Source organism: Ambystoma mexicanum, chromosome 3q (genome assembly GCF_040938575.1).
Source record: "Ambystoma mexicanum isolate Mex_15411 chromosome 3q, UKY_AmexF1_1, whole genome shotgun sequence".
NCBI lineage: Eukaryota > Metazoa > Chordata > Amphibia > Caudata > Ambystomatidae > Ambystoma > Ambystoma mexicanum.
This window is the reverse complement of record NC_090926.1, coordinates 296094238-296121656: the sequence shown is the minus strand read 5'-3', so window position 1 is coordinate 296121656 and position 27419 is coordinate 296094238. Positions and strand designations below refer to the sequence as shown.

General features: G+C 45.3%; 1 protein-coding gene across 1 annotated transcript in view; it reads right to left on the bottom strand.

The window, feature by feature from the left end:
* Positions 1-22127: 22127 nt before the first annotated feature.
* LOC138582483 (peripherin-like) overlaps positions 22128-27419 on the bottom strand; it is a 115713-nt gene continuing 110421 nt past the window's right edge. The window contains exon 9 of the mRNA XM_069653809.1: positions 22128-22550. Within this exon, the coding sequence (XP_069509910.1) occupies positions 22254-22550 (297 nt within the window). The 3' untranslated portion in view covers positions 22128-22253. The remainder of the gene's footprint in view (positions 22551-27419) is intronic.

Sequence of the window (27419 nt, the reverse complement as noted above, 5' to 3'; positions counted from 1 at the left end):
TAGAATAAGGAAATAGCGGTAACTAGCAGGAGAGAGGCACACATAAACACCAGAAATAGGAGGGAGGCATAGAAGCAGAGCAAAAGAGACATTGAGAGAAAGGACAAAAAGGAACCGGAGCAACACAGGTGGCAGAGAAGGAAACGGAAAAAGCAAAACAGGTGAAAGGTAGTGACCGCAACAGAGAAAATGAGACAGGAGAAGGGAGCGAGAGTAATGACATGAGAGAGAGGAATAGCAAAGAACAGGTGAGGGAGAGGCAGAGGAGTTACAGCAATGGTGACAGCAAGACAGGCGAGAAATAGCACACACAAAATCCAGACAGGAGAGAAAGACACAGGGCAAGAGAAAGCAACTACAGGTGGCATCACAAGACTTAATATTGAGAGACTGGTAGAAGGGTAGTAATGCGAAGGAGTGAGAGCAAATCCATGATGGAGAGGCCGTGAAACAGAGGTAGTGCCAGGCAACAACAGAGGGAATGAGCGGCAAAGGAGTGATGCTGTTAGAGTTAGAGACTTGACTTGTGAATACCCGAATACCCAATGTAACTAACCGGTATCTGGTTCTGCATCTGTAGTAGCTCTTAACAGAGTTCCGTTGTTCAAGTTCCAGGAAGATGCAGATGGGTAGTTGTAGCATCTATAGTATCTATCTGCACTGGGTGCACAATGTGCAGATGGTGGAACACAGTGATGTCATATAGAATCATATGGGACATGAGTGTTCCAATAGCTACAGTTGGGATTACAGGATGGGAGAACCTAAATGAAAGGATGTTATCTGTTTAGCTCCTGCCTTTCCTACTTAACTTGCCCTGTAACTAGAAATAAAAGTACTCATTTTCATATACTAAAGTCTCCAGTGCTTTACCTGCTCCCTGACGACTTCCAACCATCTTCCAATACTACAAGTGGCGACGAGGATGGGATCAGGAGTCGTTTACTGGTCCCAAATAATCTGTGAGGATGCCTACTGATCCCTAGACATTAAAGACCCACTGGAGAATACTGCTGGACACATATATATATATATATATATATATATATATATATATATATATATATATATATATATATATATATATATATATATGCTGGAGGGAGACTGCTGATCCGTGAGCCTGCTGAAAACTGAGATGGGGAAAATAACATTGCAGTTTCCTGTGATGAGCCCAGCTGATAGTATGCCCTGCAACAAGTGCCAGCCGTCTGCCCATGAATAAGTTACAATAAATCATCATCTGCGCTGGGTATAAGTCCTGTAAATATGTTAGCAGGCAGCCAACACGCAGCGTCTGCTGAGAAAGCTGATCCAGTTGACTAAGGTGTTGTGAGGGCTGTTTGGGCATGATTCGGGCACTGCAGCTGGATTTAATATTGTGCTATGTGGAAGTTCATATGGGCACCTCATTTTATGTGCTCTGACCATGGGAATCGTTCTGGCCTTTGAATAAACTTGTATTGTGCCTACGACGCTTGTCGTAATATGGGCTGCCGGATATCAGCGTTCTGCAGTTCATCTGCAGCAAATGATGACGTCTGAAGGCGAGCGTCCCCAATTAGCACGACCCTCCCCACAATGAGAGGCAATAATGGACTCTCCCAAAAATGGGAATAAGGCTCGGACCAAGTGCGAGTGAGCTTAATGGAACTTTTATCTAAGCCAAATAGAGCATGCAAAGAACTCTGCAAACTCCGAGAGCGCTCTGTCTGACAATCGCAAAGACAAGCGTTTATATTTACAAAAAGTGTCATAGGCACATATAGGGGGCACATGTACATAGGGATTGGGTGGTGTCGACTAACTATATGTGCAGCTGTGATGTGCCGCTTCGTGGCTGGTGGACACCGCCGGGTGCCAACATGGGGTGGGCAGGTCAACTGGGCTCATCCGGGAGGTGCTGTCCGGCCAGGCGTGGTTAGTGTCATTGATGGACGTCTTTCTTGGCTTTCTGCCCTAATGGCCATGCACACCCCATTCATTCACTGCTGCAATGTCAGTTGTCCTGTAAATCCCACAACAGGTTATTCTGCAGGTTAATGCAACAGAGGAGGAATGCACATCAGGTGGAGTACTTTGATGATACATCAATACAGGGTTGCTGTTATCCTGTTGACTAGGTATCATAGGCCACGAGGTCGGGTCTCAGGGCACGGGGTAAGCTGTCCGAGCTTTGGGTCTCGTTAGAAGTAATGACAGATGCTTTTACACAATGTTGGTGCAATATTAGGTGTCTTCTTTTACAAGCATCATTAATCTGGGGTGAACTGGTGGGTCGTGGGACATATGAGGGGGCACCTCTGGCCTCTGGTTATGGCCAGATTTTGCTGCTGGGCTGTAAATAATTCAGGTGGCTGTTCGTGGCTATGTGAGCAGCGGGGGAACATGAATGCTTGAATCGGCTCCAGCCGAATTGGGGGAGGTGAGGCGGTGTAGCTCGGGCCTCTGCCTGCCCCAGCAGGCTTCAGTGGGAGGGGAGGGGAAGTGACCTTGGATATGCCCATGATGATACTCTTCTCGTACGCTGCAAATTACATTGAGAACAAAGGGATTTGCATAAAGTATACTGCTTATTGATTTTATTGAGGATAATGATGTACTGCGGAAGGTGAAAGATACAGTGTTTGCTCTAACACTAGCTCATATCCGACTGTTCGTGGGAACGGGCTTTCAGCGGATCTGCCAGGGAGCGGAGGCAACAGGGGCAGGCGAGGACTCTCTGAAGGTGGGGGCGCACGAGGAATCATGTCTTGAGATGGCGTTCTGGTTTTCAAAAGGGTTTCCAGGGTCTAACCTAATACATTTATTTTATTTATTTTATTTACTTATTTATTACGCGCCGAAGCTCCCAAGCATCAGGGCGCGAAAAAAAACACAAGGACGGAGATTCACAGGACAACATAAATAGAGAGAAGAGAGGGGAAGCAGAAAGAGGGCGAATAGGTGCAGTGGTAGTTGCCTAATTATTTAAAGAGAAAGATCTTCAATTGCTTCCTGAAGAGTTGGATATTGCTTTCCAGTCTAAGGCTACAAGGCAGTTTATTCCAGTGGGAAATCGCCAGGCTCGGAAAAGCTCGACCGAGGCCAGTGGCTTTACCTGGGAGACTGGGATTGATCAATCCTTGTTTAGAGGATCTCAAACTACGGCTTGGCTCATACCAGCTGAATTTTTTTCTTAGGCATGCTGGCGCCGTGCATTAAAGACATTGGTGGGTTAGGGTCAGTGATTTAAACAAGATCCGTTCTTTCACTGCCAACCAATGAAGATCATTTCTGTCCTTAGTGATGTGTTCTAGCTTAGATTTGTTTTTGATGGACCTGGCAGCATTATTCTGGATAGTCTGGCATTGTTTCAGACAGTTTTTGCTGGCGCCAAGCATTAATGCGTTGCCATAATCCAAGCGGGACAAAATGGTACCTCTCCCTATCGTGGCGCTATTCTTGATGTTTAGAAATGGTCTAATTCGGCAGAGGAACCTTTGATAGTATTGACAATTTCGCTTCAAATAAGCTATTTGGGCTTCCGCACATAGGGAAGATTGTAAATAAATACCTAGGGTTTTGACCTTATTTGATACCTTGATGGTGGAGTCTTTTATAGAGAATGCGGAGTAGTCCGGGCCAAGGTTGTTTAAGGCTTTAGCATTTCCAAAGGTCATAAGTTCCGTTTTGGAACTATTAAGACACATCCAGTGTGTTAGCATCCAGTTTTCAATGGTGTTATAGATAACTGATAACTTGTCGTTGTCTATGGAATGGTTTCCACTCAATTCCAGAATAAGCTGTGTATCGTCAGCAAAGTTTATACAGTACGTCTGGTCCATGTGTCGGCCAGTGGTCCACCCACCACCTGGGCCCTGGTGGCAGGGGGTCCCCTGACGAGTCATAGACATAACGAGGAGGGGACTGCAGGGGAGGGGGGGTCTCTTTGACCTGTCCTCCCATACACATCTTGGAACGTTCAACAGTACCAGTCATGCTCAGAATGTTTGAATTTAGAACTCTGAGTTCTGTTGCCGTGCGGAGCAAGGTCTCTGTTTGTTCCCGTATGATGAGATCAGATCACTAGAGGAATAGCTCTAGTTGCATGTCCGGCGTGATGACGTTTACGGAAGAGACTTCAAGAATGCTGCGTATTATTTATTTATTTATTCAAATTTATTTAAAGCGCACATCAGCCCTGGGGCATCGTGGCACTGTTACAGATAAGCATTAAGCTGGTTACAGTGGAAAAAAGATGGTTATAAGGCAATTTTCATTACAAGATAATGGATACTGATGCTAGTATTTTCAGACACATTTCATCGCAGAACATATGAGAGCAAATATAGGTGAAGGAAGGTAATGGTTAATTGAATAGTGTAGTTTTGAGGGATTTGCGAAAGGAGTACAGCGAGGGTTCTGCTCTGAGTGAGTTGGGGAGAGCATTCCAAAGCTTAGGTGCTATGTGGGGGAAGCCAATGCCGCCGGCTTTGGCTCTTCTTACAGTGGATACTCAGAGTTGATTAGTGTGATGGCTTCATTTAGGACAGATGGAGGAATTCTTGGTTATGGTTTCTGATAAGTAGGGGGGTGCTGTGTGATTGATGCATTTGTGTGTGAGAGTGAGTATTTTTAAATTGATTCTTTCCTTGCCCGTGAGCCAGTGTATGAGTCTTCTGGCCTGTGAAATATGGTCAGTTTTGGGGATGAGTAGTGCAGCGCGCAGGGCATTATTTTGCACTATTTGGAGCATGTTTAAGTTTTTAGTTGATGTGTCTGCTAGAAGGGCATTTCAGTAGTCCAATCTGGCTCCTATAGTAGCTCTGGCTATGGAGAGGCAGTTGGGTATGGTGAGGTAGGGTTTTATGGCATAAATGAGTTTGGTGGTCAGAGCAGATGCGGAGGCGATGGCGCTGACTTGTCTATTCATGGAGAGTGTGGCATCTAGGTAGACTCCTAAGGTCTTAACGGCAGAGGAGACAGGCATGCTAATACTGTCGATGGCCATGTGAGAGTAGTCGGGCTGAGTTTGGTTAGTGTTTCGCTGGGTGCTAGGATGATGATTTCGGTTTTATCCCCGTTTAAACTGAGACCATTGATAGCCATCCAGGTTTGGATAGTGGAATAGATTTTAAGGAGGGCTTCTGAGTCTTGGTCGTAATCTCCGGAGAGTGGGAGGAGAACTTGCGTGTCGTCAGCATAGTTTGTGTAAGCTATGTCGAGGAAGTCCAGTAAGTCAAAGAGGGGTTTGGTGAATAGGTTGTAGAGGGTCAGTGCAGTTGAAGACCCTTGTGGGACTCCACAACTGATGGTGGTGGGGGGAGCGGTGGCCTGATCTGAGTACACTTTCATGGCCCTACCTTCAAGGAAGGATGTGATCGAAGTGGTTGCTTTATGAGAGAAGTGTGCAGCATTGAAAAGGTGAGAGGTGAGAATGATGTGGTCGACCAGGTCAAATGCTGCAGAGAGGTCGAGCAGTAGCAGGAGAGAAGGTTTGCCCGTGTCCATTATTTTGGTGATTTGATTCTTTAAATCTAGAAGGGCAGTTTCAGTCCCATGGCCTTTGCGGAAACCTGATTGTCTTCTGCCTAAGATGGTCTGGGTTTCCAGGTAGTGTTGAATTTGGTTATGGGCAGCTTTGTCTAAGATTTTTAGAAGGAAGGGGACGGTGTTGATGGGTCGATAGTTATTGGGGGAGGAAGGATCAAGGGAGGGTTTTTTCAGGAGCGGGCAAACCCATGCTTCTTTTAGGCAATGTGGTACGGTTCCAGATGCGAATGAAGCATTGATGAAAGCTGTGATGATGGGGGTGAGTGATTCTGTACACGCTTTGATGATGGAAGGTGGACAGATTTCCCCTTTGCAGGTGGAAGGTTTGATTTTTTTGAGGAGGTCCGCAACTTCCGTCTCTGTGACTTCTCTGAAAGCGAAGAGGGGTGTTTGTGAGTGAGTATTGTTAGTGGGAGGTGAGGGAAACTGGTGGGGGTTTTGAGAGCTTTGCGTTGGGAGGCTATTTTGTTTTGGAGTGTGTTGACTTTATTGAGGAGAGCAGACTGAATGCCTGTGCACCATGCTTCATCCTTGATGATTTCATCTGGGCTAGAGGCAGGTGTGGTGAGTTCTTTGAATAAGGAGAACATTTCTCTTGATTTGGAGCTGGCTTTAGTGATTCTTTGGTTGTAGGATTCGGATTTAGCTTGGAATATAGCTTTTTTGTAGGTCAATGAGATCTCTTTGAAATCATTAAGACAAGATTGGTTGGGCGCTGATTGCCACCTGGATAGAGCTTTGCGTTTCTTGGTGCGAAGGGCAGATAGTTCTTCAGTGAACCAAGAGTTGCAGTGCATGGATTTTTTTCTTTTTTTTCTTCTAGAGTGGCAATAGTTTCGATGGCTTGAGTGAGCACACTGGAATAGATGTTGGCGAGATAGGTAGGGTCATGGATAAATGGAGGTTTGAGTTCAGGGATATCGAGGAGTAGAGCGAGGTTGGAAGCAGTGAGTTTTTTGGAGCTTCTTACTTTGTCGGGGGGCATGAGTTAGGGTTTTATGGGTGGGAGTGGTGGGAATGGAGAATTGAATGAAGTAGTGGTCCGTCCATGGGAGGGCTGAGATGGAGGTGATGGCAGATGAGCAGTTGTGATCAGCAATCCAGTCAATGGATCTGCCTTTGTTGTGAGTAGGTGTAGTAATTTTGTGTTCGAACCCCATGTGTGAGAGTTCTTTGTCTAGGTTTGCGGCTGCTTTATCCTTCGGGTCAGATAGGCCAAGGTTAATATCACCTAGGAGGATGGTTTTGGTGGTGCTTTTAAGATTGTTGCCTATGTTTTGGAGGAGTTGCTTTTGGTAGTCTGGGGGTGATCCTGGTGGTCTGTAGGTGATAAAGAAGTTTATGGTGCAGTTAGGAGAGAGGGCTAGTTTGGCAGTGAGGAGATCAGAGTTGTTGTCCCACTGTTGGTTACACATTCTCATGGCGAGGGTATTTTTGAAGGTGAGGGCAGCGCCGCCACCTTTAGAATTTTTTCGGTCCTGTCTGAGGATGGTATAGTCTTGGGGGAGAGCAAGGTGGATGGATGGGCTGGATGCTTCATGGAGCCAGGTTTCAGATATGGCTAGTAGGTCTAGATTATAGGTGCTGATAAGGTCATTGATTTCAATAGCATGGGCATGGAACGAGCGAGCATTGATGAGTGCACATTTTAAATCTGGTGATGGAGTATGTATGTTGGCGTTGGGGGTGCATATTCCTGACGTTGGTCCTGTGGGGACAAGAAATATTGTCATCAGCGGGTGTGGCAGACCGCAGTCTCCATGTGGCAGATGGAGTGGGAGGAGATACGTGTCGATGGCTGAGAGTGTGGTAAGGAATGTTTGCGCTTGCAGGTGGCAGAGGTTACTTATAATGTAACGTGGGGGGAGGGCACTAGCAATGCTCTCCCCATGAATGAAAGCACGAAGGGTACTGTTAGTTTTCGTGCTGCTGCGGTTAATTTCTCTGTGCAATTTATGGACTGACACACAGTTTTGACTGTTTGCAATGCGCATGATTATATTTCTGTAATATAACAGATGATTTTGAAACGTTATGTTTTTTTTACTTATTAGTTCTGCAAGATGTATTTTGTGGAGATTGCAGATGTTTTTGCATTATTTTGGTTGAAATGATTTTAAACTGTTATGTGTTAACAAGTTGAATAATTCTGTGATATATATGATTATAGCAGATACTGTCATGACATAATTAGGTGTTGTGAGTCCTGGTTAGGATGATATATGTGCTATCTATTTTTTTTGTGATGCGAGAGGTTGTTGTGAATGAGGTGTGCCTGGCTGGGAAGGTGCACGTCGGACTGTATATTTGTGTGAGGGTGCATGGTGTATGCATGGTATGTCTTCCACTAAACAATACCCAATAAACAATACAAGAAGGAAAAAAATATATAATGTATATTAAATATATATTGTTCTGTTTAGTGTTGAACTATTTTGCCAGATTTCCAGGAAGGACTTATGGACTGCAAATCTGCACATATCACAATACGATTTTGAATAATAATATGATGTCATTAATGAATTGTTTTTCTGCTCTGTTATGTCGATATTTTAAAGAGAAAATGTTTATAATGTTGATATCTCATGATATATATTAAGGGCATGGTCAATGATTTTAATTCACTGACACTGCATCGTCAGTTGTCAAGTGACTACATATAGTCTGTAATATGCAGATGTGTATGTTCTATGAGTAGCATCTGTATCAGAAATGGAGATGTGAAGCATGACTGAATGTATTTATGAATAGTATCCGCATTTCTGATTGAAGTGTGATAGTGTCATGTAGAGTTTTATGTGCCCAATATCAATGTGATACGGATGATGATAATTGCCCTTATGTTTGAATACCCCGGATGCGTGATAAGTACGCACGGGTGATGGGCGTATGATAAATAGCATGCATATGATAATTAATGATAACCGGTTTATTTTTGGCGATACATGTTTTAAGCTTTGAATGCGTTCATGTTTGTCTGCATTCATGTTATGTAAGATCATTTTACACTTGGACTAAGAACCTGATCAGTCTCTGTCGCAGTGTTTTCTTTTTACGCACTGTTCTTTCCCAGTTGCGTTGTTTTTATGTGATCTTTGTCCTGTTAGTATCTTTTCTTTCTTTTCCCACTTTTATACGTTCTCTTTGAGGCAGTGGGTGATTAATTGTATAAATGGATGACGCAATTGACGGGTTTGTCTGAGTAGAATGGTGGTGTGATGTGGTTATGGTGGTGATTTGTTGATGTATTACAAGGTCTGTCTGGATGTTAGTTACCTAATGGTTGCATGAGTACGCAGATGTGCTGCGGGTGTGGCAGACCCAAGTCTCCATGTGGCAGATGGAGTGGGAGGAGATACGTGCCGATGGTTGAGAGTGTGGTAAGGAATGTATGCGCTTGCAGGTGGCAGCTGTGAGGCCTGGGAGTGGCAGTCCTGGGCAGGTGGTAAATTGTGTATTTTGGTTGGTTGGACGTTAGATACACAAATGTAGTATATGCTTTTATTGATGAGATTGTTGTATGATTTTGACAGATGTGTATGAGTGTTGAAGTGCTGATGGTTTCAGAGTGCCCGGTCTGTGGTTTCTGTTTGTGTATCTATCTGGAACAGAGGGAGATGTGTAGCATCTATAGTATCTTTCTGCGCTGGGTGCACACTGTGCAGATGGTGGAATACAGTGATGTCATATAGAATCATATGGGACATGAGTGTTCCAATAGCTACAGTTGGGATTACAGGATGGGAGAACCTAACTGAAAGGATGTTATCTGTTTAGCCTTTCCTACTTAACTTGCAATGTAACTAGAAATTAACTTACTCATTTTCATATACTAAAGTCTCCAGTGCTTTACCTGCTTACTGATGACTCCCAACCATCTTCCAATACTACAGTAGTGCGCACCTACAAGTTATTCTGTGAGAGAAGGTTTTCCACAAGTGTATTTAATTATTTAAAGCTAGAAGACTTTGATCTACAACTTGTTTTGTTTGTAATGTTTTTGAAACACGTTTAACTCTACACTTGCATTGAATGGATGGTGGCTACTTTTTCCTGCCTTGTGAAGGAAAAACTAATGTTTACTCTCTTGAATTTGGATTCACTCCCCAACTTAAAAAATAGGGAGTAAAATACCCCAACCTCAAATCTTACATGGAGCAATGTATGGCATTAGGCAGTTCCTCTCCAGGTGTACTCTGATACGGGACCAATAAAAGTGTAGCAACTGATGCCCATCAAAGGATGCAGCATGCACCCACTGCCAGAAAAAGGGCACTGCCACTGGGGAGCAGCCAGCCTCTTGCTGACCGCGGGCTCTTGGTCCTTGTTCCCACTGTAGATGAGCCCATTCCCCAATAGACCACACAGAATCCTGGCCTCCCACTCTTCTTGGATAAAGATCTGTCTTCTGATGCCGAACATTAATCAGCATGGCATCTATGCTCCCCCGGGAGGGTTGCATTTGGTGGGACTTCAGCAAATGGCGTGTCCCTATGGTCAGTTACTCCTTTCTCCTCATCCAACACAGGTTCCTCGCTTGAGGAGGCAGGTAGCTCACTCTGCGGTGCAAAAGCCTCCCCTTGGCAAGTCCATATTGCATCCTGGCTCTGGGTCCTTTTTCAGCCTAAGCTCACAAAGCACACGCCCCAGTCCCTTCTTAGAAATCCAAAGAAGTCTTCACGCCTGGCTGAGACAGGCCCTCAGACAGCAGCCACCAAACAAGGCTGTCTTCAGATACACTATGCATGTCTGCTTTCAGCGGGGCATCACCGGTTCCTGTGTTTCAAAGGGCTGTTTCTCCACATTGTTATCTAATGCGAATGTGGTTTCCAACCAACCAAATCACTTTATTTCGGCAATATAGTCATAAAAGCATATAAACGCAACTATTAACAACAATACATATATGTGTTTTTCATAAAGCGCAACGTTCCCCCTAATGCATCTACGTGCTATAGAAACATGACAGAAACATTGAGGCCTCAAGTTAACGATATGTGAGCCGATATGGATGGATCAAAACTGCACATCAGAGGCACTGAACAAAAAGCTTTCAGCTTCTTCTTTCTGAAGGTTGAGGGGTAATGTATTCCAGAGTTTAGCGGCCAGTGTCGAGACAGCTCCCCCTCCTTATTTTCCTGTAATCGGTAGGGTGAGCCAGTCTTTCTTCTACTGATATAAGGAGATGCCTCCAGGTGTACCATTTAAACCTGGATGGAAGTGATTAATCACACAAGGAGTTTAGGATTTTAAAAGACGAGACACAGGCTATTCAAAATAACACTTTTTCTAATCGGAAGCCAATTTAGCGTTTGCAGAGCTGGGGTGATGTGATCTGATCGCTTGAGTTTCAGCAGAATACGGGCTGCAGTATTTTGAATTCTCTGGAGTTTATTCATGTAGAGAACTTGGCGGCCCAGGTAAATGCTGTTATTTAAATCCAGTCTTGATGTGTTCATCCCCATGCCTGGTGTGGAAAGGTAAGGTAGGGAAGCATGTGCCTGATTTTCCTACTAAGGAAGAAACACGATTTAGAGACAGGTCCCACTTGTTTATTTAGGGTTAGTTCCCTGTCAATAATGATTCCTAAATTCCTAACCCCTTGCTTAGGTTCGGGGCTTTGGATGAAGTTCTCAGGCCAGAAAGAAGGAAGCCAAGTCAATGGGCCGATGTTGACGACCAAGATTTCGGTCTTGTCGGGATTGATTTTTAACATGTTGGCATCTGCCCACACTTTAATATCAACAAGACAATTTGTGATGCTATCACTCCATACTGTGTTAGTTGGTTCAAAATCCAAGATGATTTCAGTATTCTCTGCATAGTTATCGAGTGACAGTAGAATGACTAAATCAAAAAGGGGACAAGGCAGAACCCTGCGGTATGCCACAGTTCACAGCACATTGATTGGAGGAAAAAGTACCTAAAGGTACTTGATGTCACATATTGTTTCAGTAAGAAGCTACCCATGCAGCAGCCATGCCATGTATTCCATAGTCCATCAGCCGTGATGCCAGGATATGAGAATTGGGGTTGTTTTACTGTGGCGGAAAGGTCTGCCATGGAAATGACCGCATGAGAAATGTACAATATACATGAATGTTCGTACATTTCTCATGCGGCCATTCCTCGTAAAACAACCCAAAATCCTAACCCCTGCCCACACTCCCACCCCCCTACTTACCTTTCCTTCAGTCTCGCTGGTCCTTGCAATGCTGGTTCCCTTTCACTTCCGTGATCCGGAACCGGTGCCGTAGGGTCCTTTTTTATTTTCTTTTTCTTTTGCTCAGGTCAGCGGCAGGGGGGTCCCTGCAACCCCCGCTCACTATACTCTATAGTATAGTGAGCGGGGTGTTTGTGGGGGACACCCAGCAGCCCCCGCCGCCTTTTTTTTTTGGTTGGGTGAGCTGCAGTGGTCTCCCCCGCAACCCTCTGCTCACCATACTGTATAGCCCCCGCACCCTTAGTTTTTCTTTTTTTTACCTACCCCTCTTTTGGTGGGGTAGGTAAAAAGGTTTCGGTTATTTTGGCCGAATCCGGATATGAATGTCAACAGTATCGAAGGCTGCAGAGAAGTCAAAAGGACAACTACACCTGACTTTTTCTGGTCCATTTTAAACCTGAGTTCATTGATGACAGTCGTGGTTATCAGCTCCGTGCTACCCATTTATCAAAAACCATCCTGGGCTGAATGGAGTGTTTGGAATTTTTCCCACAATGTTGTAGTTGGTGGGTGCCCACTTTTTCAATTTTTTTTCCAGGTAAGGAAGTTTGCCTTTCACGCAGTAGTCAGTAGTTACCAGGTTCCAAGCCTGTTTTTTTCAAGAAGAGTTTAATAATGGCAATTTTTCATTTGTCTGGGAAGCAGTAATTTGTCTTGTCAGCTGCTAACGCGGAATTAAATAGATGTAGTATTACAGACGTAAAATGGGGAGGCGCAATGTCTAATAGAGAGTCAGAGATTTTAGTTGTTGAAAACAAGAGGAGCTGGCCGGTCCACCGACGTAAAGGCGTTTGTGTGTTATTTCGGTCATTAGGAACCGATTAAGGAATATTTGGAAATGTTGAGGTAGCAGTTGGCAGTTCCTTTTGAATTGTTGCAACTTTGTGTCTGATGTTGTGTGCTTATTGATCCAATAGAAATTGAGATACTAAATGGTCAGATTTCTTAGGAGAATACAATCCAGCTGGATCCTTTTCATGCAATACTTCAAAGGCCACGTTGCTCGGCACTTGGAAGCCCAAGTAAGATTAGGAAACAATTGAACAATAAGAGGCTGCCCGGGAGCAGGGAGGACTTGAGGGCCTGAAAATCTATAACTGGGGGGTTGTCCTACCCTCTACAATTCAAATACATGCAATACAGTTTAAATGCAAAATGGTTTGAACCCTTGTGAACACCCAATTAAATGGGGCATTCACCAATTGAGACAAAAGCACACTGCTAATGAACACATATATCCTTGATTTTTGATGATGTCAGCTTTTTATTAATTAGCTGATATTCTGGTTTACTTTGCATATTCTTTTAAGTATTTTTTGTGTGAACAGCAATTCATGATGAACATTGTGATGAAAAACAGCATAGTTTTGTGTACAAAACAGTGCACACACTTACAGGTATCCAAAGCGTGATGAATACACTAGTACATTTAGAAAACAACTTGCTAATAGGTGAAAGCCAACATGTAGTTAAGAATAATAAACACAGGATGTGAGTGAGACATTAGTTGTAGGTCTCCTATGCCCGGCTAGTGTCTGACCTCGTAGTTGGTCAAGTAAGATTAGGAAGCTAAAGTGAATCAAATACAGTAAATTCACTTTCCAGCACAATGCTTTGGGTTTTTTTCAGAGCAAAGTTGGCAGCATGTTGTGGGAGAGAAGTAGGGGAGTAACTGTCATTGCCTTGCTGATGTTTGTGCAGCGGGTGATTGCTTGGGCTCGGTGGAATGTTCTCGCCTCGTGCTATCTCCAAACACAGAGTCCAGTTAGCCTGCAGTGGTGTATATTTTTGTTATGTTGAACTGCACCAGCCAATTACAGCTAAGAGTTTTTCTGCTGGTCAGCTTAGTGATGTATTGAGGGGTGGGATATTTTAGTATCTTAATGTCATGAAAGAGGGTTTTGTTCAGGAAATGTTTTATCCAATTGAATTACCACAATATATGGGGCCTGATAATGTTTCTCCAATCAACTTGTTCGACCTGCCCCAAAATGTAATTAATGTTTTGCTGCATAATAGGTGTATCAGCAGTGGGCAAGCCAGAGAACCCCTTCACCCAGTTCAGTCCCAAAGGGATGTCTGAATGACTTCTCACAGCTGTTTCTGCAATAAAGCAGCGTTCCTTCTTGCACTGTGTATACTCATTTTTTTAGTACTTGTACTTTATTTGGATAACATATCATAGATGCCCCCTCTAGACATTCATACCCACTCCCTGAAAATGCAGAAAAGGTTGCCTTTTTAACCTCTAGCTCACAGAGATTTGTCTCACATTTCCTAATTAAGGGTTGTTTAATATGTTCTAGCCTGGGTGGTCATGCTGATCATTGGTTTTGACAAAATATTAAGACAATATCCTTCACGGCTGAGGGTGACCCCACCTAGACTCTTTTTAGGGAGCCCATTTTGCATGCCTTTTATTGCAGGCTGCAGCAGGTAGAAGCGTGAAAGGAGAGCGAGAGTAGCCCATTAAGCTGCCAAGTCACACTTCATGTACCTCTATTCCCAAAACCAAACTTTTTATCATCAAGAAAAAGGAATCATAAGGAATGGGTGGTCTGCATTTCCAAGCAAATGGATGGTGTAATGAATGTTAACAACCCATCGGATGTGGATAAAGGGGGTGGGAGAGTAGGCAAAATGAATGTCAGAAACAAGGGAAGGGGGTGATTTCAAAAATGAGGATAAGCATGGCTACCAGTTTAGACTAAAAGGGCCATCATCAGCTTGAAGCCAGCTCACCTTGAGCACACCTCTATGCTGGTGGCATGGAACCAGTCATGGGCATCCCATATTCTAGCAACAGTGCCCTCCATTACATGGGGCTACCACGCCAGCATCTTACACCATCATGCCCCCCTTTTACTGGAAAATATGCCTTCTCCCCAGACACAGAGAGGTGTGAGAAAATCTCAGCGTCCTGGCAGCTTACATAAGGTCCATCATTGATGCAGCTCCTCTGATATCTTGCTCCGGAGATCTCTGAGAACTCCTGTCCTGCTCCAGTTGCACATCCTGAATTTACCAGCCCACCACACAGAGATGCCTGGCCTACTTCCTGTCTTTCATTTATGGATAGTGACTACAAAGGTACACATATACTCATTTTGCTCAACATGTTTCTCTAATGATTTATATTTTGTCAGGTTTATTTATTATGTGATGTGTTATGTTTTAAGGCATCCCTAAAGAGAAACATGTTATTTTAGCCTGGGGACCCCAAACATTAGCATATATTGGTACTGACTACATTTGGTTAGATGTGTCATCAAGTACCTAAACTGCAGACTGAGATCACATTTCAGCTTCAGCACTTATCCAAATTGTGTGATCCTGTGCAAGGATTTAATATCACTGTGCCTTATCTGAAAGAAATGGGAGTAAACAATATTCACTCATGGTTTACTAGACGATATAGAAGCACTGGCAAAGACAACAATGATGACTTGTGAACAGTGAAAAGGTCTTGTTTTTTGGAACGGATTTCCGAATGGATTTCCGACACAAAGAAATATTTATTGTTTCCAAATGTGTGGGTCCCTCTGAGGATCTTGGGTGCAGCTGTCATTGCTGACATTTAAGAGGAGTTCCAGTAAATGAAAAAATGAGGCTATTAGCTCTAGATACACTTTCAATTCACAGCAAAATGATTGAAGAAAAGATAATGCAGCAGCAATAAACACTTCTGCTGCAGCAACATCTAGGGGAGTGTCATTGAAACATTGAACGTATTCTTAAGACAATGAAATTCGATTTTTAAAAAAAAATACAATCTGCATGCTATGTCCACATATTACTTTTAGGAGGTACTTTTATTTTTTACAAACAAAATAAAAACAGCCTTTGTTTAAATTGCAATGATTTAAACACTTTGGGATGCTGTAGGAGTTCTGGATTTGCAGTATGCGGCACATTCTAGGGTTCTGGGCCTGGCGCTATATTGTCTGGAAACTGCCCTGGAAAGAAGGTACACATGGGGTAAGGGAGAGGGGAACATTTAAGCAATCACGCCTCATTTTGAGGGCCGTAGTGAAAAGTAAACAGCCTGAGTTAATGGTCCTGAACAAAGCGAGGGCATTCAGTGCAGGCCTTTGCTACCCAGCCCCATATTATGGTTATGAGCACCCCGGGATACACGCATTGGTGCTAAAGGTGAGATAACAGGAGAACATGGGATGCGGCACGCATGCGCCACAGGAATTCCGTTTGTGAAAAAAGACAGATCCTCCCAACAGGAGCAGGGCAATGTACCTCGTCTCTGCGCATTTAAATAACCCATCCTGTTTTCGAATTTGGGATGCGCTTTAAATTGTGCAGAAATGCGTGCGGATATGTGCAAATGCGCAAAAGTGTGAAACACGGCATCTGAGTGGGCCCATGTAAGATGGACCCATTCTGGTGAGCTTTGTGCTTAGGGCTCCTCCTTTTTTGGCACAAGTGATGACATGCACCAGCACATCTCGTCACTCGTGCCAACAGTTCTTTGAGCCTCTGGCCCACAGAGACATGCTTATAAATGCATACACACACCACACGTTGTATGGACCCAACACAAAGCTGTGCTTAAAAATTGGTCACAAGACAGGCGCTCTGTTGCCAGTCAAGTTTTCCTGCATTAGCTTCTCCTCCAAATGCACGTTTTAATGGCTCCATCAATCTTCAGGGAGGCTGTGTTTCTTTACTTTTTCAGGCGTGTCTTCATTTCCTTTTCAGGTGTGGCAGGTTAATTGACTCTAAGGACACAAAGAACACAGAGCTGCCCTCACAATGCATCAGTATGATCTTTATTTGGTGTTTGAGCAGTCACGTGGCATCAGCACTTCTCTGGGGTTCTTTGGATTCAGAAGAGCAATGGTAACCTGCAGGGCACATCACTCCAGGCCACGCTGCTGAGGGCAGACAGATGGGATTGCGATACTGGGTGGCAATTCAATAAGTAGTTTGCAGGCTATTGGGTGAGAAGGAATGTCAGGGGTCAGTAGATGGTCAGAGGTTCAGCTTTCACTGGGTGAGGAGCAATGTCAGGGGTCAGTAGATGAGTGGTGGTAGATGGGCAGAGGTTCAGATTTCACGGGGTGAGGAGCAATGTCAGGGGTCAGTAGATGAGTGGTGGTAGATGGGCAGAGGTTCAGATTTCACGGGGTGAGGAGCAATGTCAGGGGTCAGTAGATGAGTGCTGGTAGATGGTCAGAGGTTCAGCTTTCACGGGGTGAGAAGCAATGTAAGGGGTCAGTAGATGAGTGGTGGTAGATGGGCAGAGGTTCAGCTTTCACTGGGTGAGAAGCAATGTCAGGGGTCAGTAGATGAGTGGTGGTAAATGGGCAGGGGTTCAGCTTTCACTGGGTGAGAAGCAATGTCAGGGGTCAGTAGATGAGTGGTGGTAGATGGGCAGAGGTTCAGCTTTCACTGGGTGTGAAGCAATGTCAGGGGTCAGTAGATGAGTGGTGGTAGATGGGCAGAGGTTCAGCTTTCACTGGGTGAGAAGCAATGTCAGGGGTCAGTAGATGAGTGGTGGTAGATGGGCAGAGGTTCAGCTTTCACTGGGTGAGAAGCAATGTAAGGGGTCAGTAGATGAGTGGTGGTAGATGGGCAGAGGTTCAGCTTTCACTGGGTGAGAAGCAATGTAAGGGGTCAGTGAGTGGTGGTAGGTGGGCAGAGGTTCAGCTTTCACTGGGTGAGAAGCAATGTAAGGGGTCAGTAGATGAGTGGTGGTAGATGGGCAGAGGTTCAGCTTTCACTGGGTGAGAAGCAATGTCAGGGGTCCGTAGATGAGTGGTGGTAGATGGGCAGAGGTTCAGCTTTCACTGGGTGAGTAGAATCAGGCAGAGGAAGGGCCACCAGGATACACTCTCTGAGTGAAAGAAAGGATGATGTTTGAGGCTCAGCTCATATGGATTGTTTAATTAAGTGGCTACAGATAAGCTTGTATTGGTTGTTGCAGCAGGGATCACAGGCTAACCTTACTTTTTCTGGGATACTACATGTTCCAGGATTGGACACATTAATTGAAAGATGTTTTTCAGTGGCCCTAGGCAAAACATATGTTGTTTGAGTGAGAGTAGAGGGTCCTCCTTTCAACTACAATTCGATCATTAGTTATAAAGGCCCAGGCTGACGTTCATTTCAGGTACTGGGAGGGAAATATCTTGCGGGTTAGGCGCTCTGCTTTGAAATTGGTTCAGTCTGCACTTTGCATGTTTAAATCAGGCTGACTCAGCTGTTCATCTTTTCGGGGGTCCATGAATTGAGTACTCTTAAATTGTGTCATAACAAATATTATTAGAGCTCTTCGATGCAGAAGTTCTGCAGGAAGCACTATATAAATCCTGATATTATATCATTATCATTATACCATAGGATGAATGTGGATTGATGAGTGGAAAAAGGGGAGCTTGGTTAGAGGGGAATGTGATGTTCTTTGGGTGAAGGGGAGTCGATGTCCCGGGCTGAGGTGTCATAGGGAGAGTGGTGTTAGGGGTCCCATGCAGAGCATCCATTGGTTGAGTGAGAGAACAATGTTGCATGCAAGCTCCTATTGAATGAGTCGGTGTAGAGGGCTCATTCTATGTTTGCTGGTCTGTGAAAATACCAGTAAAGTGCTGGTAATTCCGTGACCAGTACTTTTCCCAGACTGGCAAACTACGAGTTTACTGGTGGCAGTTCAGTGATGCCAAGAGCTGGTGGTAAATCAGGACCCCACCGGCCAAAAACAGCTGGTATTTCTGGCACTGGTATTACTGGTGCCGGAAATACCAGTAATACCCTCCATGGAGTCCTATGGAATGGGGATTTACTGCCCTTTCTGCCACCTATAATATCCCGGTAACACCAGCATATCAGGTGACGGAAATGCAGTGCTGGATTATCCATCAGGCCAAGTAGGCACCGGCCTATGGGCCCCACTTCTTTTAGAGGTCCCACAACGACGGATCAAAATAAAGTGGGGCAGAATATTAGAAACATATTAGGAGGTAATTTGCAGGGGGGGGGGCGACATTTGATCTGCCTAGGGGACTCCACAAGGTTTAATCTGGCACTGCAAATAGTACATCAATTTGCCAGTGTTCCTTCCGAATTACCGCAGGGATACCAGCAAACTTATAATGACCACCATGTCTGAATTTCAATTGAGTGGGTAGGAATTGTGGGTCCGAGGATGAAGTGATTGGGAGAAGGGCCGTCATAATTCAAACCCCTTTGAGGGCAAGTAACAGGAAGGTTCCAAGGAGCAGCTGGCTCGGAGTAGAGGGTTCCAGAGAGTGGCAGATGATGGCACCAAGCTGACATTCCATTGGCGGTGGGGGACATCCAAGGTGATCTCCCATTGAGGGAAAGTGTCCCATGCACCGCTCTCATTGGGTGAATGGGAGCAGGACTCTTGGCTCAAGTTTCCATAGGTCCATAAAGGCTTGGTTTGCAAACTCAGCTCACTTTGGATGAGTGGGTGCGGGCATTCTTAGGCTGCACTATAATTAGGCAAGAGGTGGTAGGGATACCAGGGTGCACCTCTATTGGGCGAGTCCCCGTGTCCCAGGTTGGGTGTCTTCTCAGTGTTTGGGAGTGGAAGGGTTCAAAGCTGAGCATTCATTGAGTTGCATGTGAGATTGTTCAGGTATTCCTGGCCGAGACACTACTTAATGAGAGATGGAAAGGTGTTCCATGCCAAATATCCATTGGTTAATTGACACTAGTGGGTCATATATTAAGGTCTATTTTCTGATAAGGCATAGGGGCCAGGCTGAAGTTCAGTTGGCTGGATGGGAATAGAGGGTCCTAAAATGACTGCCCATTGGGCTTCAGGAATAGGGAAAATAGTCTGAAACTCATATGGGTGAGAAGAAAAAGCAGTACCAGGCTGAGCGTCCAGTGTTTGTGTCGGGTTTGGGAGCCTCAGGCTGAGGGATCGGTGGGATACATTTGAGTAGGCACTCCCTGCTTTCATTGAGTGAGCTGGATTGTAGTATCTGAAGCTGAGAAACCATTGGTAGAGAGGTAGCAGGCGGCACCCAGGCTGAACTTGCATTGGGTGTGTGGTTGCAGCAGTTCCCGGTCATAAATCTATTGCATGGACCAGAGCAGATGGGCCCCAGATTGAGTCTACATTGAGTCATTGGGCGGAGCTTACATTGTGGAACTGGGAGTAGCAAGTATTAGGCTAAGATTCTTTTGGTTTATTGGGAGCCGGGTGCACGGACTAAGGTACGGGTGGCATTGTATGAATGTTAGCAGGCATTATTTGATGAAACATGGGTTTCAAGCTGAGATTTGCTGTGGTGAACGTGAACAGTCGCCCTATACTGAGAACCCCACTTAGAAAGGATAGTACGGCATAGTCTCTTCCACAGCTGTGTTTCCAATACCCACCCACAGAAGTGTGAGCTTGAAGGGAGGTTCTCAAGGGGAGCGAAGGTGGGTGCTCTCTTGTCTTGTACAGCAACATTATGAACCCCCTTTACTTAGGGGGTGCAGGGGAGAGAGCAACGTGACATCTACTCACATGAAATCTAGCCGGGTGGTGTCTCCTTGAGGAAAGTCAGGTAAGCGGGGATTGTTGTTCTTTTGTGTGTTATGTTGTGTGACAACGCTTGTATACATTGCCCAATCACCACTGCTGTGGTCTCAGAGTGTGCGGCTTGTCTGGAAGTTGGCATATTGTTTCCCTGCAGGTGGTGTCCAGACCTTAGTATGCAGAGGAAAAGGGGCAGGGAGGAAGATAGGTAGTGGGGGGACGAGGTACAACAGAGGAAAAGGGGACAGGGAGGAAGATAGGTAGTGGGGAACGAGGTACAACAATGAACAAAGGGGCAGGGAGTAAGATAGGTAGTGGGGAAACGAGGTACAGCAGAGGAAAAGGGGCAGGGAGGAAGATAGGTAGTGGGGAACGAGGTACAACAGAGGAAAAGGGGGCAGGGAGGAAGATAGGTAGTGGGGAACGAGGTACAACAGAGGAAAAGGGGGCAGGGAGGAAGATAGGTAGTGGGGAACGAGGTACAACAATGAACAAAGGGGCAGGGAGTAAGATAGGTAGTGGGGAAACGAGGTACAGCAGAGGAAAAGGGGCAGGGAGGAAGATAGGTAGTGGGGGGACGAGGTACAACAGAGAAAAAGGGGACAGGGAGGAAGATAGGTAGTGGGGAACGAGGTACAACAGAGGAAAAGGGGGCAGGGAGGAAGATAGGTAGTGGGGAACGAGGTACAACAGAGGAAAAGGGGGCGGGGAGTAAGATAGGTAGTGGGGAAACGAGGTTCACCAATGGACAAAGGGGCAGAGAGGAAGATAGGTAGTGGGGAAACGAGGTACAGCAGAGGAAAAGGGGCAGGGAGGAAGATAGGTAGAGGGGAAACGAGGTTCACCAATGGACACAGGGGCAGAGAGGAAGATAGGTAGTGGGGAAACGAGGTACAGCAGAGGAAAAGGGGCAGGGAGGAAGATAGGTAGTGGGGGGACGAGGTACAGCAGAGGAAAAGGGGCAGGGAGGAAGATAGGTAGTGGGGAACGAGGTACACCAATGGAAAAGGGACAGGGAGGAAGATAGGTAGTGGGGAACGAGGTACACCAATGGAAAAGGGGCAGGGAGGAAGATAGGTAGTGGGGAAACGAGGTACAACAGAGGAAAAGGGGCAGGGAGGAAGATAGGTAGTGGGGGAACGAGGTACAACAGAGGAAAAGGGGCAGGGAGGAAGATATGTAGTGGGGAAACGAGGTACACCAATGGAAAAGGGGCAGGGAGGAAGATAGGTAGTGGGGAACGAGGTACACCAATGGAAAAGGGGCAGGGAGGAAGATAGGTAGTGGGGAACGAGGTACACCAATGGAAAAGGGACAGGGAGGAAGATAGGTAGTGGGGAACGAGGTACACCAATGGAAAAGGGGCAGGGAGGAAGATAGGTAGTGGGGAACGAGGTACACCAATGGAAAAGGGGCAGGGAGGAAGATAGGTAGTGGGGAACGAGGTACACCAATGGAAAAGGGGCAGGGAGGAAGATAGGTAGTGGGGAAACGAGGCACAGCAGAGGAAAAGGGGCAGGGAGGAAGATAGGTAATGGGGGAACGAGGTACAACAATGGGAAGGGTACAGAAGAGGTGGCCATGTCTTGTGACAGGTTTCATGCATGTACGTCTAGCTACTGCGAAACCTATATCGGGATTGCAGAAAATAAAGGTGCGTGGTCTAACGTGTTTGGAGGTAATGGGACTGGGGCAGATTCAAAGAGCAACAGGTAAGTAATGCAGTGTGTGAAGGACTCGAGATACGTTCAAGCAGGGCCTTGAAGAGTGGTGGCCTATTACCCAGGATTACTAATACAATTCCAAATACTGATTCTGTGACTCCAGGCCTAGAGGAAAAGAAAGACCAAGGCAACGCTGTCGTGTCATTTCATGTTTACTCTTAGCTTTATGTGGGAGTACAGTTGGGGATTTTCTGATGACATGGTGCACTTTCCAGACCATTGGTCACAGGTCACTTCAACATGTCTCCTTGCTGTCTGTCGTCTATTTCGTGAGTGATGCTGTCTCCTCATTTTCATTGGTTGTCACGTCTTCTGCTGTCTTCTCCTCAGCCGTCTTCAGCATCTCCACAGCTTCCCGGTCTTCTGTGGTTCTGGTTGCAACCCCTACCGTCACCTCCACCACCTCTTCAATCTTCTCCCTCACCTTGCTCGCCCCTGGTGAGTATGGCTGAGGTTCAGTGTTGGCCAGTTTGTTCTCGCTGGACTCCAGCATCACTCTTGAGTAAGACCAAGGTTCAACGTTGGAGATGAGTGTCTTTTCACTAGATGTGATCACCACCTGCACGTAAGAAAATAAGCTTATCATGGGCGCCCAGGACGCAAACCTTCAATTGTCAGAATTCTAAAGTAGAACCAGATAGAAACACAGCCTCTCTATAAACCCAGCATCAGGTCTTTGCTAGGAAAGACAACCCTTCCTAAAAGGGCCATTAAACAGAAACATGCATCCAGTGCCTCTGTCCATAACATTCTATGATCTCAGACACAAAAATGCACAGCATCTCTCCCTCTAGAGAGTCTCGGGAGGATAGCTCAGGGGGTCTCGGGAGGATAGCTCAGGGGCAACGTGCTCGCCTTGGAAACAAGACAACACAGAGCAACACAGGCTCAATCCGTGGGTACGGGATTAGAAACCTCTCGGTATTAAGCGTGTTATAAATAACCTATCGTATATCGCTCTAGGTCACTAAACACTTAGATGTAGAATATCCCGCCATCCTTCCTAGGGGCTCCTAAACATTGACCTGTGGGGCATCCCTCCATCTACCCTTGGGCCTCTTGGCACTGGCATGTGAGGTTTCTGGACCGTGATATGAAGAATATCTTCCTAGGACCAATGAACATTGACATGTAGGACATCTCTCTATCAATCAACTGAAGCTAGTGTATAGTTAACGTGCAACCTTTTACTTTTTCGAATATTCTTTTGCTAATAACTTTTCACTCGTTTGATGCATTTGGCTGCAATTTTCAAAAAGAATGCCTGGCAAAGGACCCACCAAATTGGAAAATATGGGATAAATACGCTCAAAGGTATTAAGTGCAAAAAGACAAATCTGTTTTTGTTCCAAGTCAATTCTTTTGCCCATAGGCAAAAAGGGGTCTCCTTGAACACACTTGCAGCAAAAACCGCTGGACAGATGTGTGCCAAATAGGAAAGAAGTGGGCATAAAGCAGTGCAGATTATCTTTTGGTGGTTTCGTGGAAATCGTTCCAGTCGTTTTTTAAATATTTGATGGAAAATGGAGTGCCCCCGTCCCAAAAAACCTTTAAATGCGTCCCATAGTGCACTGCAGACCTGGGACTTTTCAGAAATGAAAAACCGCCATTTTCTTTGCTCGATGCAAGCTGCTCCCACGATGATCCTGCGAGAACACAAACATGAAAAGGTCTCAAAATGATACCCGGAGTCCGAAAAGAGGAGGTGTCTCACGAAAGAAGACCAAATGGTGAGTTTGACACTTTAGGGAGGGTTAGAAAGGCCTTTTTAGTTAGATATGTTTGTATTTCTGCAGGAATACAACTGGATTACCACAGCAAATCGTGAATTTCAAGTGGGAATTGCCATGCATCATAGGAAGAAACAAGCAAACAATTATGTCAGGAGAAGGTCAGGGGCCAGTTTGACTGTAGGAGGAAGATGAGTGGACAGAAATGGGAGGATGGGTGCACACGTAAAGTTGGAGGGGGCTGTGGAAAACATTACAATTTTAAGGTGTCTTCATCACAACGTGATAATCAAAAGACAATGTGTTACCATGGAAACCATTCTTGTGGGAAGAGAAGTCCCCACAATGGGTTTCGGGGGCTATGTTCCAACAGGAAACTTTAAGGGGAAAGGTTTGCAGGAATGAATGAGGGGGAAACAAAAAAAAGGGGAAACATTGGATATTGTATCCTAGTGATTTACCCAAATAAGTGGAACGTGGCAAGAGGGCACTGTGGAGGGCCAGGGGCAGTGAGCCATTGTCCTCTATCTGAATTGACGCAAAGTGCTAGTGGAATAGAGGCCCAGGCGAAGCTGGGGCTACAAAGTGTGAGCAGTGTTTTGTGCCGCAAGTGTAGGTGGAAATCAGGTTCAAAAGGACATCCATTACTTTGGCATTCGCTGTTGCTCTGTGGTGGATGTGCCAGTAATTGCAGGACCTATTTTTCCCTCTTCTTGGCCCCGTGTCTCAAGACACAGACAGCACGGGGGAGCCAAGTGGAACAGAGGCCCATTGAGAGAACAACGTGGGGTACGCGTGCTGAGGCAGATACCTTTTTGAGTTGTCCTGTACCTGAGTGGGGAACGGACGTGGCGAAACACACATGGAGGAAATGGGCCATATACACAAGATGTGAACAGCATCCACGGTTAAGGAAGTAACTCCCCATCGCCGTGGGAGGATACAACAACTACATGGAGAATATCCTATCAAAGTCAGCAAAACACAATTTGGGCACAGTGGTGCACAGTGTGTTTCCGAGAAATAATGGTGACTTCCACAGAAACACATTTGACTTATAGAAGCATGGAACTTTGAAAACTGGAAGAAATTGTATATGGAACCTTGGACAACATCCACTACATATCAAGCTGAATTCTGTCAATAAGAACTGTTTGTCTTTTCAGAATATAATTGTCCTGATGAGGTGCACTAGATGGGAATGGTACATCTCTGTCTAGCTGCCCTAAACTCTAGTAGACACCATCACAGAGCCCACTCTTTTCAGGGTTGCGTTTAAATTGGGCTTATATGGTTAAAAAATGGGGTCATTGACATATGTTCGCAAGCAAGTATTTTCCGAACATTTACCTTTCTTGGATTTGTAGATAAAAAATGGTCAACTATGCACTTTTAACAGATAAAAGAATTAGTCCTAGCAAATGGGTGTTCTGATTACAGAACAGAATTATTATTAAAAATTGTGGTTGTTTTGCACAAGTACGTTTGGTTGTTTGTATGAAGGGGTATGATAGTGGATGTGAGTAATGACGTGTGAGATGCGATCACTGGTTTGATAAGATATGTATTGTTCTAGATATGAAATGTGTTTTTCTATACTTGGTTTTTAATATATATGTCAATGTGGTACATGTGATTCTTTGTAAATGCTTTTTCATGATGATATTTGACTAATGAATAAAATATATGAACTTCAACATACACACTGTCCTTTGTCTAGAACATATGCCCTTTGAGTAGGGTTTCCCCCTTTCTTGGAAGGGAGTGTGCAGCGTTGTTTACGCATAAATTGCACTATTAATGAATGGAGGGTTTGCACTTATCCACGGATAATTGCAGTTTTGTATGGGCAAAGTGGTAGGGGGCATGGCTGAAGGTTGTCCTTGGCCAGTGGCTCATGGACCTTAGCCCTGATTTGTCCAAAGTGGCAGGGCTCGCTGATGAAGGCCATGGCCAATTGCAAGGGCAAAAGGCCATGGGCAGTGGGGATATGTTTATTTCCAACTAAAGGGGCTAAGGGCCACATCCGTAGGTGAATGTCTTTTGCTGAAATTCGTGCAAAGAGCCAGGGCCCACAGCCAAAGGCCATGTCAAGTGGCACATGTTTATCTACTAGTAAAGGCGATGTGGCCATGGCCAGTGGGCCACGGCCTTTTATCATGATTATTGCAAAGTGGAAATTGGCCATGCAGAAGACCATTAGATCATTATTTACTACTAAAGGTGAGGTAAGATATAGAATACCAAAACACTTGAAATTCAGAGAAAAAGGTTTATATAAGAGGCAGTTAGGGTGAAACCATGTATCTCAACAAAACCTATGAAATTCGGTGGGTGCTGTAAGTGACAACATAAACTGTGAGTCACGCCCCCCCCCTTCCCCAAACCGCCCTGATGCTCAGCCTATGAGCAAACATATGGGATCAACAATGACATGAAAAATTAGATTGTGGTTGACATCAACGGGGGGAGGTGGGGTGTCTCTGAGTTAAGGTTCTTGCCACTTCCAACACCCATCGGATTTCATGTTTGTTTTTTTGCAATATCATTTTTCGCCCTAAGTGTCTCTTTGATAAAGTTTTTTTCACTACATATATATTTCTTTCAGTCAAGAAACTTTATTTAATGCAGAGTTAAGATGATCCGATGTATCGCAACAAAACCCTTGAAATGCAGTGGGTGTGGGAAGTGATGAGCATCTGAACTTGAGTTCCACCCAGTTGATGTCTCTATTGATGTGATTATTTGATCTCCGCGTTGATCCCTGCTGTGATGCCATGTATCTGCTCATGGACTGACTAACAGGAGATAAGATGGCCGTCACTTCCCACAATCGCTGAATTGTATGATTTGTGCTGCGATAAATCGGATTAGCTAAAGTTAATACCGTTTCTTTTTTTTAATTCAAGTTAAAGTTAAATAAATTCACCCCCTTCCATTTGCACTTGGTCCCTCTCCTGCACTGTGGTCTGTTGCTTGTTAGCTATGTTTTTGCTATATAAATCCAAGGTCTCTGGCCACTGCCACGTAAAACAACTCCACAATCATCTACCTTAGGTTACCATAGGAACTGATATGTAGGGCACCCCTTAATTCCTCTGAGTGACCCTTGACCCTAACATGTCAGGTATCTGTGCCACTTCATTCTAGGGGCACATGGCCCCAGACATGGCACTTATCTATTTTTATTCAAGGGATACTGCATGGGGCATCTCTCCATCCACCCATCCTGGCAGCCCTGCCCTCTGTTGGCATGCACACTGGCAGAGAGGGCATCACATTGCTACGGGCACTGAACACAGAAAGAAGGTCATCTTTCCATCTACCCGAGGGAGCCCTGGCGCCTAGAGGTAAGACTTCTCTTCATCCATGTATCCGAGTGGCCCTTATCAGTGCCATGGCTAGCGTCCCTATCCCTCCTCGGAGCGCTAGACACTGACGGCAGGGTATCTCCCCTTCATTGAAAGGGCCCCTGGGCACTGACGCACGTGGCCTCTCTGTGCAGCAGCGGGGTCCCTGGATATTGACAGATGGGGCACCTCTCCCTTCATCCGTGGCGCTCTGCCACAAGGAGATGTGAAGCCTGTGTGTGTCCATCCATCCCAGGGGCCCTGAGCAGTGATATACAGGCATCTGTTCATCCACAGTTGAGGGCCCGGATGCTGACATGTAGTTAATCCTCTCCCCCATCCCCGCCA